This window comes from Etheostoma spectabile, chromosome 22 (assembly GCF_008692095.1).
Source record: "Etheostoma spectabile isolate EspeVRDwgs_2016 chromosome 22, UIUC_Espe_1.0, whole genome shotgun sequence".
Lineage (NCBI taxonomy): Eukaryota > Metazoa > Chordata > Actinopteri > Perciformes > Percidae > Etheostoma > Etheostoma spectabile.
The window spans coordinates 4,962,608-4,974,905 of NC_045754.1; the positions used below are offsets into that span (position 1 = coordinate 4,962,608).

Genomic DNA, 12,298 nt, shown 5'->3' on the forward strand with positions numbered 1-12,298 from the left:
CCCCCCCCCCCCCCCCTTAAATGGAGATCCTAGCAGGTTTGACCAAGACCTTTGATTTTGCTTTTAATTTTAACTTTCATTATGGGTTAGGCCGTTGACATTCAAATAAACATGTTTGCATATGTTTCTTTTTCTTCCTTTTTCTGTTTGTAGCACAAGAGCGCCGTCCTCCAAATGGCTGGGATTCAGCTGCTGCACATGCTGATTTGTGTCCCCAGTAATTATACCTTCCACGTGCTGGGGGGAGAGAGGAGGAAGGAAGAAAAAAAACCTGTTGTTATTCTTAAATCCCCACTCGATGCTGGCTTAATCATTGTCTGCCTTGTCTTTGGAATGGCTGTAATTGAAACATTAGCTGTTCGGGTCTATATACAGCATGTGGGCGGATCGTGCGCGCCCTGTGGATGGATTTTAATCATAAACCTCGTTCACAAGCCAAAGCAACTTGTGTGTGTACTTCACTTCCTCCTGCGTGTGGGTCTTACGTTTTAGATGCATCACTTTCTTGTGTATTTTATGGCAATTTGCGTGGCTGGAAAATCATTATGACGAAATCCCATGTTGTATTTACAAGCAAGCTCCGTGTTGACTTGGTATCTGCTATGTACTTTTCAACTCCAGTCCCAGGCTTAGAGACAAGCAACCAAAGGGAAGCTTTTGCTCAAATGTATTGACCACTTTCATGAATTTTTCATTGGCTGCTCAAGGCGATGGGTTGCCAGCTGGGTGGGATGAGAAGATGAGGCGCCCATTCGATGCCGCTGACCACACACAACCCCCCTGTGGGCTAGCACCGCATTTTAAAGGTTTATCTCCTTGAACCTTTTAAACACCTGAGTGATACTGTACTTTAGAGGCCCTCGCCACATCTCTATCTTTACTATGACTCACCCAACATTAGACCCCAGGCCTCAAACTGCTTCTGACTGGCGTTGTCCTTGGCAACAACTTAAGAGCCACAGCTTCTGCTTCTTCTCTCTGTTTGCTGTCTATTTCAGCCTTTGTCTTTTCTACCATTGGATCTTGAGGAGTTACCTCAGAGCCGTGTTTAAGAAACATGTTGACCTTGCACATTTTTCTCTCCACCAGCATGGGAGCCAAGAGGAGTGCAGCACTGTCAAATCCCACTAACCCTCAAACCGCAACACCCCTCGCCTTATGCTCAAATCCATATGCCTACCCCCCAACTTACTCCCCAGTGGTTGGTCAATACACAGACCTCTTGATCTGAAAGACAGATTCCGACTTATTTGTTGTTATTATGACACTCCTCCATTGGGGCTTATGAAGGCACCTGAAAGCCCTTGGACTAAAGGAATGCTGTGTCCCTGGCATGGAACTATATCTGACCCATCATCCCAATCAGTTTTTTTGTTTGCCGAAGAATCAAAACATTATCAATAAGTGTGATACATTTATTCTTAATATTGAGAAACGACATCCGTCTCTGACATTGGTGAAGAGCGAGTTGTCAAGTGTGAAAAGTTAAAAAACAAATTCCCCAGCATTTTACGTTGGTGTATTACCAAAAATAAAGTCATGTCCTTTTTGACTTCATTTTTTTTTTTCAAAGCTGCACTTACAAAATGTATATATCATTGTCCTTCTTCATGCAATATGATATCTCGATACACTGGTGCCAAATTTTAATTGATAAAATAAGGCCCTCATAATAAGAGTCCCCTGCTCTCAGCGTCGCTAATTCATGGGTCCTCAAGGTATCGCTCAACACATGAATAAGGGGAAATTTAAAGATAAGTTAACTAGCTGAAGAGAAAAGGGATTTCAATGCAATAATGGACATCAGTTTGAGAAAAATAACCGATGCCTCAGCCATGTTTAAGTCCAGAGTCGGGACCCGTAGTTGCTCTACTGTTCTGTTATTTCAATTTACAGACTGAAAAACTTCTGCTGCAGATTTGGGTTTTCTAACAGTTTGGATTTGCAGTAGGTAAAGAGAGAAAACCCGCACTTATAAATTAAAAGGATAGTTGGCCGGAAGCAAAACATAGCTAATATTGGACCTATATTCCTCGCTATGTCCAAATAAAATTACCCCAGATAAACTCTGATGCTACTCAGTGTCTGCTGGGCGCATACCTAAATAGGCAATTGTTATCTAACAATTTCTAAAGATATATAAGGGGATAATGTGTGTATATTGTGTATACAGCTTGTTCCACCGCCCCCGAGTAGCCAAATAAATCAATTATTGCAGCTTTAATAGACATGGTTAACCAGGACGAGCATAGTAAACGCGGGGCTGGAGGAGCTCCTGCTCCTTGTTGACTACACATATTCCCCAGCCTATTATACACATCCATTCAATTCACTTGTATAAATTATTTATTTACCACATTCTGCCAGGCAGAGGTTCAGGAGGTAGAGCGGGTCGTCCTTTAATCACAAACTTAATGGTTCGATTTCTTGCTCCTCCTGTCCTTGAGTAAGACACTGAACCCAAAGGGCCTTGCATGGCAGCTCCACCACCAAATACTGTATGAATGTGTGTGAATGGGTGAAGTCAGGGGCAAATTGTAAAGCGCTTTGTCCGGTAAGGTAGAAAGGCGCTACATAAATGCAGTCCATTTAGCTTGTGGGCTTTGGTCCTCTTAACTAACTTTGATTCTCAGTTTCTTTTCCCTTTACATGTACAGGCTAACATTAGAACCATGATAGTGTAAAGCTTTCCTGTCCATTGGAGTAGCCAATGAAACGTTTCAGTACTACCATTATATCACTGAAAGTGCGTAAGGCTGATGAAATCCAGCAAAATAAGTGTTTAAATTCTTAGAAATCCACCTTATCACCATAGTTTAATTTGTGGAGCAAACACTAATTGAGGCTGTAATTGCTGTTTATACAGTATTGTTAGGATTGTTGTTTTTGTTGCAGTTTATTTAGTTTATTTCTACCAGTAATACATTAAGATTTCTTTCCACTGACTGCTCATCTCTCTTCCCCTTTCTTTCCTGTCTTTGCAGGGCCTACAGGAGGTCTGGCTCAACTACCCTCAACATCCCCTGCAGGTTGGTTGAGAGATGTTTTATTATTGATGTTTATTTTGGGCTAGGTGCCTCTCATTAAAACTCACCTCACCCACAAGACACAAATGCATTCTCTCTTTTGAAGTTTTCCAGCCTGAATGTGTTTTTTGTGTGTGTGTGTGTGTGTGTGTGTGTGTGTGTGTGTGTGTGTGTGTGTTGTTCAACCCAGAGTGGCAACTGTTAGTTTGGTTCTTTATAGCTGTCACAGGCCCCCAGTAACCTTCCACTAGTCTTCATTGTTCTGCTCCCTGTGTCTGCTCTCTATTTTGGTGGAGACCCTAATCCGCTTTTTCATTTAACTAGTCTCTCTCTCTCCTCCTCGCCGTTGCTCCTTTCTCCCCTTCTCCATCATCATGCTTTTGCCCTCACTGCCTCTGTCTCCTCACTCTCTCTCTCTGTTGTGCCTTCTTATGCTGTGCAGTACTGCCCAAAAACATTGAACATGTCAACAGTGTTTGTTTGAAATTAGGATTTGGTAGAAGAGATCAAAGATGCCATAACAGGATTACAGTCCCGGATCACATGGGGCCTCCAGGGACCGTCAGGCATCCTTCTCTCTGATGTGTTTGTGTGGAGAAAGTGTTTCTTGTTTGGAGGCTGAGACTCATCTTTAAGCAGTTTATTCTCTTCATCTCCCTGCGTGTGCATGAGTGATGATGCGTCTTCATTGTAAATTTTAGCATTCCATGTTTGGCCCAATATAACACTAGGCTTCTGTTTTTGGTACATCTGCATGTATTCGTTACACATACCATATATAATATAATATATATATAATTATTATATATATATATATATATATATATATATAATAATATATATATATATATATATATTTTTTTTTTTTTTTTCTCTCGCTCATTTTAACTCCTGCCCCCGTATATTCATAACCACATGCTCCGCAGAGAGCCTGGATGTTTGTTGTGAATCTCAGTTATCAGAATATACCCATTATATCCCGCCGTCTGTTTTCCTAGTGAGTTGCACAGCGGCGGGCACCGTGGTCGGGGTGGAGCCCCGCGGTCAGCCCTACAACCGCTCTGTGGTGCGAGGGGAACCTCCACAGTGGGCTGCCTTGTAGTCATTAGCCGCTTCGGAGCCCCAGCCTCATTACCACACTGCGCGTGTCCGCGCTTTCCTCAGGGTGGTCCCCGGCCAGTGGGGTAACGCCTGTTAAATTTTGCCAACCTCTTGGGTAGCTTGATAGCATCCTGACCTTTTGGCTTCAGATGATATAATTTAAGCAGATTCACACAAGGAAGAACATCTTTCCCTTCATTATTATTTATTTATTTCATTATTTGTAGTGTAATTGATGAAAGCCCCCAGGAGTTTAGGCGAGAACATTATGCCCAAAATAGTTGCTGTGAATTAACAAGGTGTCACCACCGCTCTCCTGCCCACCAAGAAGAGGGAGACAAAACGGAGATGAAAGAGGAGCCGTCTTAATGAGGTTTGAGTGGATGGCAATGGCAACTCGCCCTGGCGTGTGTAATTATGCGCCCACCCGTCTTTGGCATACACGCATCCATTAGCCTTGCCACAGTCGCGCCCTACAGAGCGCGGTGGAATGCTTTGTGGTTGACAGGCAAATCTTTGTCTTTCGTGTTTGCTCGATTCGCACCAGCGCGTCATCACCCCCAGCTCTCCAGAATAATTTACCCGAGTGTCATTTACGTTGAGTCTGGATTTCATAATTTCTTCTCTGGTTTATTGAGGAGTAACATGAGTGTCAGGGTTTTTGGGCCTCAAATGACCTCGGCTCTGATTCTGCTTTCGGTCTGGACTCAGCTGAAACTGATGCTTTGAAGCCATATCAAAAGTGTATTTTTTTCTTCTTCATAACTGCTGTTGATTTTATTTCTCCCCTCTCCACTGCGTTTGAAGCCTTGCTGCTGGCCATTCCCCCTAAAGGATAGCTAGCGCCTATCAGGGCTGATCTCGTCAGATGCCGTTAGTTGGGATTCATGACATTTCGTTAATTAACAGAGGGAAAAAAGCCAGAAATGAAATGTTTCTTCGAACATATTGGAAGATGGAACCAAGACATTACCGGCAGCACTCCAATTAAAATAGTGAGTTTGAAGCTACGCGCTAACTTGACATGGGAGACTCTGAGAAAGCTGTTTACATGACATTCCTTCATGAAAATGCAGATGCTGGAAAATGAAAGTGGCCATCTTTCCCTTGCGAGTCATGACTGTAGCTTTCTTTATTCTTCTTTTTTTCTGGGACTTTATGTAGAGCTAAACAGAGTCCATTTATTGTGCTTTCCCTTTGAATGTCGATGTTTCTGTTTTCTTTGGGAAAGATGTCTTGGTCAGCCATACAGTTGCTCTACGCAGAGACCAATTAGATGTTTCTAGCCATCTAATTAATGCACCCATAAGCATATCTGTTGATTCAACAAACATGCATGCACATAGCATCCCATTTATTTTTCTAATGAGCACAGACATGACCAAATACGGTAGTTAAAGCGAGCGGTGTCTTTTTGCTGAAACCGTCTACCTCTAAACTCACCAAGCCCTAGAGCTACTGTTAAAGACATAATCTGCAGCAATTTTCACAAAAACCTATTCTTTCAAGACATAACATCAAAAAGCCAGGAGTCTCTGATATAGCCTGCTTTAGACCAGAGAAGACCGATTTACCACAGATAGTAATTGACTGAATCACCATATTTAAAGAAAAAGAAAAACGCGAGCTGTTTAGCTTAATGACTAAGAGATTCCATCTGCTGCAGATCATATGAGTTTGTTTTGAGGCGGAGCAAAAAAAACACACTCAAAACAAGCCCTCAAGCAGCACACACTGAGGTTCATTTCATTTAAGGAATTCAAGTGACGCTCTCACATGGACCGACTTCATTGAACAAGTAGGTAGGATTTTTCTGTGTCTGGTTTAAGGATCCTTGACGTGATCGCACTGGTTATTACTTGTTACATATGTGCTCTGTTCTGCTTTTGGTTTGGTTTCACGCTGTCATAGATCAATACACGTGCATAACATACTTATTGCAAAAATATGTCATACATTAAAAAAAAGATGTGCAAAAAAATTGATTCGTATTCACATCGCGATTCAAGCTCTACCAGTTCAAAATCAATCCATAGAATTCCAAAAATTGGTTCATATTTCATTTTAAATGTTTTAAATGTTTTAAATATTTTCAATATTTAAATATGTTTTTATTAAATATTTTTGTCTACTCCAATCTCATGATAGATGGATGGATGGAAGAAAGGATAGATTGATAGATAATTAATTGATCTCTAAAGGGAAATTTAAATTCCAGTAGCTTACAGACATCACACACATACATCATTACAGTATGTTAAAATAACAAATAATAAACAAATCCACATGAATAAAAAAAAATTATATATATATATATATATATATATATATATATATATACATACATACATACACAGGTACGCACATACATACATGGGGAAAGTAACTATATTTACATACTGTGAATAGTTTTTCAATTGAGAATCAATATTATATGGAATGGTGAGCCTAAAAATCGGAATTGAATTGTGACATTTTCTGAATCATACACCCCTAAAAAGCAATACATTCTGTAAAGTAAATGGTATATTATCTCCATACATAGTATATGTAGACTGCTGCGTTATATTACAGACCTACTTCATATATTTCATATGTTCACACTGTTTTGTCTTGTTTTTAAAAAAGAAAAAAGAGTGTATGACATACTATCTCAAAACGCAAATAGTACATACTATTGCAATTATAATAAATCAATCAATGACAAATAAGTCATATTTAGAATCCAGATCCTTGTGATCACTTTTAGGCTCTAAAAGGCCTTGGGCCTGCGTGGTCAGGTACCTGCCTACATTAAAGAGCATGTGCAGCCCTTCATCAGCAGCTGGTCTCTGAGGTCCTCTGATCGCGGTTTGATGTTTGTTCCTCGCTCTCGGCTCAAGACAAAAGGGGACTGTGTTTTTGAGGTTGTAGCTCCTAAACTTTGGAACCCTCTCTCATTGGACCTAAGACCGATTGACACTATGGACACGTTTTGAAAATCGCTCAAGATCCATCTGTTTATACTTGCTTTTGTTTATTTTTTTTTTTAGTTTTTTTAATCTGGAAAAAACGTTTCTTTATAGAGTTGGCTTTGTGAATGGTGGCTTTGGGATCTTGTAACAGGAAAGGGACAGACACAATCTGTTGGAAAGTTGGAAGAACACTATTGTCAAAAATATGAGTTGTGGGCTGAACCATTTAAGACTACCTTCATTGCCCCAAACAATGGGGCAGATACTTGTAGTATGGCATTGGTGTCCCAAGGAATACTTATACATATATGTGGCATTGGTGTCCAAAAGAATACTTTGTCTACATGCTACGTTGTTTTCCTTGGCCAGGTTCAGGAACCTCAGACGGACAGGCAGCTGATTGAGACATCTCCCGTCCTCCAGAAACTGACCAGCTTCGAGGACTCTATTGGAGTTTTGTTCACACATGTGCGTCTTCTGGCCAGAGCCTTCACCCTGAGGACTGTGGGCTTCAACCACCTCACCCTGTAAGTACGGTCAGTGTTTGTTTGTTGATAATGGAGTTACAGCCAATTAAAATTCAAAGTGAGGCCCTGGTAGTTGATGTACTTTGCAAGGATTCTGCTGAACAAGTCAGGCTTTGTCTGTTGTTCCCTTCAGAGGTGATGAGTCATGATGCATTATAATGTATAATATAATCTGAGATGCTGGGAGTTTTATCACACATCGAGCATTTTAAATTGTTTTATCTGTTGTGAATGCAGCAGCCGCCTCCTCCCACATCATCATTATAGTTAACCCCTGCAGCTTATACATTTCCTTGCAGTCACTAAGACTGCCTGTATAACAAGGGATGTCTTGAATGTCAAGTTTAACAAAGTCCCTCAGTGAAAGATAGCCTCTTTCACTGCTTTTTTGGCCCAGTCCCTATAATCCAAGGGTTTCACAGCAGAGAGAGAAAGAGAAGCCCGAGGGACTATGAAGACCCCATATCTGTAGTCTGCCTCTACCTGTGAGGCTGCAACCCCAGTGCCTCATGGGGAATAGGGTTTTGATTCACTGGGTTGTTCAGGGCAAAGAGTTTAAATTTTCTCATTTTCATTCATTGCAGCCACATCTCCTATGTGACAGATTTTTTCTCTCTTATTATCATGCTTGAGTCCACCTTGTGAATTCCTCGATTCTCACTTAAATATATTTTTTGGTATCTTTTAGTTTAGACTACATAAACTATACATATATTATTGTGGTATTCTTGTATTTTGTTTTCATTCTTCTTCTCTGTTAATTGCAACGTTTCACAGTGACCCTGTGGGGATTTATTCCTGACATTGGAAATGTTTTTTTCCTCTCAACCTTCCTCTATGACATTTGTTCAATAGTCAGTAAAGTTACAAACTTCCACGGTCAAATCTTGAAATTAATTGGATGGCTTGGCCTATTTGTTTCAACAACAAAAAAAATGATGTCATCATGTTGTAGCTACAATGCAACACTCCTCATTCATTGATAGAATGCAAGTTTGAGAAAGATTGGTATTAAAAAAAAAAAAAAAAGACATTCTACTAATGAGACTGTTCACTCCAATTGGAGGTGTTTTTGAGTCGGAGTACAAGAGGGCTGTTAGCAATGGAAGCTTGACTCACTTGCAATGGCGCTTGATAACGCAACTAAATAGGGCTCAACAGTCCCGGCCCCCCTCCGAGAGACCTTGGGTTCCGGAAGTAAATTTCCCATTCATTTATCCCATTGACGTCTGGAAAATCTGTATATAAATAGTTTTAGACCATGCCTTAGGCAAACCAGCTACCACGTAACTCATAAACATACAACATATCATTTCTAGTGAAAAAACAAACAGTCAAAGGTACAAGACTTTGTACATATTTTCATTATCGAGCGAATGGAACTACTCATCATATAAACCACCACACACCACTGAACGAAGGAAGCTAACGTTTGTTTAACTAACAGCTAATTTGGCTAAACGCTAGCTGACAAAGCGTGTAAGAACTTTAAAAGACTCTTAAAATAAAACCTGAAAAGACCGTTAAAATATGTAACAGCTGTTATGTCAGATATAGCCTGCTTTCCCCAGTGTTTAGTTTGAGTTAACATTATTTTAGGCTGAATCAATCTGTCCGCTAGAAGTTAGCCAAATTAGCTGTTAGCTAAACTAACGGCGGAGGCTAATGGCAGGAGCGTGGGAACAGATGGTGATTCTTCCAGTTCCAATCCTCATAAAACAGGATTCTCATCTTGCGCATGCTCACAGATCGGGTACCAACAGCTCCCCCTCTTCACCAGCACAGGTTCATCACAATGGGATTATGGGATTGTTCAGGATTGTGGGTAATGAAGTACTTATTCAAGACATTGCGAATAAAAGACATTTATCTAAAAACAAGGTTGGTGCCCTATAAACTTTCGGCGTCTATAAATGAGAATATACAATCGCTTAGTCATGTTGTAGATGGTTTTAAGTCTACCATCGATGGTTACGATTTTATGGCTTAGTTTCTAATTGTCAATAGAGAAATTGCTTTGTATTTGTACTTCCGAACCCGCTGTGGACGGGACTGTTGAGCTCTATAGTGAGTTTGACAGCTAAAGACAATTAGCCTTGGCAGCACACCTCTGAAATCTTATTGGCAGGCTACACTATTGCTTTGGTTTGCCACAAGGACATTGCTCGCTCTCTCTGTCTCTCTCTCTCTCTCTCTCTCTCTCTCTCTCTCTCTCTCTCTCTCTCTCTCTCTCTCTCTCTGTGTGTGTGTGTATGCGTATCATGTACACACATTCACACATACAGTACACTGCTGTGTATGTTCTAATCCATCACTTAAATGTCAAACCTCTCCCCACTCATGGTCAGTGAAGTCGATTAGAGGTCCAGAGGTTTGTCTCCAGCTGAGCTTTACTTTGAGGACTTTCCAACTCAAGGTTGACTCCAATGATTTTTCCCAACTTGATGGCATCAAACACTTTGATCACTATATTTAAGATGGACATTTCCCCTAATGCATTATTTATGTTACAGTATTGTACTGTTACTTTTCCTGGAGGGAAAGGTAATAATTCATATGATTTCAGGGTAATTTATGTTCATTAGCACACTAGTGGCCAAAGGTTGGTTGACCTAAATAGAGCCGACTCATTTGAAAAGCTGGAACTGAGCAGCGGCTGACCAAAAAGACCAAAGTTTATACCAAAGTGGGTCACGCTGTCGAGATGGAGAGAAGAACAAGGTCAGATAACGGAAAGAAAGGTCAGACAATAAGGTAGGCAGCCGATGAGGAGCCGGGGCCCAGGTTGGCCTTCGGCCTATCACTATTTGCAGAAAGAGAGGACAAAGCGACCTAGAAGAAGACAGCACAAGAAGCAAGGATGGGAGTTGACCCTGTTTAGAGGCGGTGGAGACTGGAGGCTACTATCAGACAGCAGAAATGGAGAGCCGTGGCCCCCAGGCGCTGGGCTTCAAAAACCTCTCACAGCGGAAGAGCCGGGTGTTGCAAGAATGCCACTGTTAGTAGAAAGGATCCATCTTTTTTTTAAGTTCATCATTTGTTAGAAGAAAGTACATTTTGCTGTGCAGCTTTGAGAGTAGTTATTTGAAACATACACATTATATTTTACAATATAGTATCAGGTATCAGGCACAAAAAACAAAGAAACCCTAACAACTTGAGCACACAAGTCTTGTTGCTGCTTCGTTCTCAAACGTTGTTGCAGATTATGTGCTAATCAGCAGCCAGTTTCAGGGGGAAAATAACGTTTAATGATAATGATTCATGAAATAAAGGGCAGACTACTCAAATTACTTAATTCAAGACAACTAATAGTTTTGCTTAAATAATAAAAGAAAACTGGAAATATTTTGCCTTAATTTGCTATTTGACAAAAGTAACTTAAGATTAGACAGTCAAGTAATAGCTTGGCTGTAAAGATTTTCTATCAATCACACTGGAACGTTAAATACAAGGAAATACTTTTCCTCTGCAACAAAAGCCCACTTAATTCTCAGTACCATCAAGTACAATTTTTTCAATGATGTCCAGAGTACAATTAAAACAGAAAGAATAGATACACACTGACAAAAATGAACGACCAGACAACAACAGAACACAGTTAGAAGCAAGGCAGCTTTATCTGTACAGCACATTTCAGCAACAGGGCAGTTCAAACTGCTTTACATACAACATTTACACAAGTATTTAAAAAGAGGCAAGATCAAAAACACAGGTCTTCAGCCTTGATTGAAAAGAACTGAGAGTTGCGTTGGACCTGCAGTTTCCTGGGAGTTTGTTCCAGATATGAGGAGCATGATGAACGCTGCTTCTCCCTGTTTGGTTCTGACTCTGGGGACAGACAGCAGACGTGTCCCAGACCACCTGAGAGGTCTGGGTGCTTCATAGTTTATAAGCAGATCAGAAATGTATTTTGGACCTAAACCGTTTAGGGATTAATAAACCAGCACAAGCATTTTTAAATCAATTATTTGAGGCACAGGAAGCCAGTGTAAAGACTTCAGAACTGGAGTGTGTGTTGCGTTTCAGCTCGGAGTTTAGTTTGATTTGATTTCGATCAGTCACATAAATACACAGCATTACTTACATAACATATATGGTAAAAAAAAAATGCAATATCATGTTAACTCATTTATGAGCAATACTGATCGCAAAGGTGTAGGTTGACGCGTTTGCTTATCACACCTACCCTTTTTACATTCTATTTTATTCTTCTTTAGTTCTTAGGTCCCTCAGGATATTATCAATTTATATCAAATGTATTATCATTAGATTCTGTATTTTATACACATATCACACATATGCACAGAAATAAAAATACAAACAAAAACAAAATACATTCCCATTTATATACACATTGCCATTCATGCCTCGCTTTTATATTTGTTAATCATCCTACTTTTTAGCATTTTTTATTTTAAATCTGTAACGTGTCACACATTTTTACTTCATCTAAAAGATTCCACAAGTTTACTCATTAGTTTACTCATGAGTAGTTCGCTATCATGGTTTTAAATTGACCTATAGGTGCAATTGTGTTTTACATGTTTTAATGTGTGGACTTCAATTATCATATACTATTGTTTTTATTTATGTAGAACAATTTTTCCTTATGCCATACATTACCAACAGAGTTCTATTACCTTTAGCCAGATAACACTGAATGTTATCTGTTATCGCCAGTAATACT

General features: G+C 40.0%; 1 protein-coding gene across 3 annotated transcripts in view; it reads left to right on the forward strand.

Annotated features, from left to right (window-relative positions):
* Positions 1–12,298, forward strand: part of drosha (drosha ribonuclease III) — a 102,643-nt gene that overhangs the window by 60,613 nt on the left and 29,732 nt on the right. For all 3 annotated transcript variants that reach the window (XM_032503464.1, XM_032503462.1, XM_032503463.1), the window contains exons 24-25: positions 2,985–3,029; positions 7,451–7,608. In XM_032503464.1, coding sequence (XP_032359355.1) covers positions 2,985–3,029; positions 7,451–7,608 — 203 coding nt within the window. The remainder of the gene's footprint in view (positions 1–2,984; positions 3,030–7,450; positions 7,609–12,298) is intronic.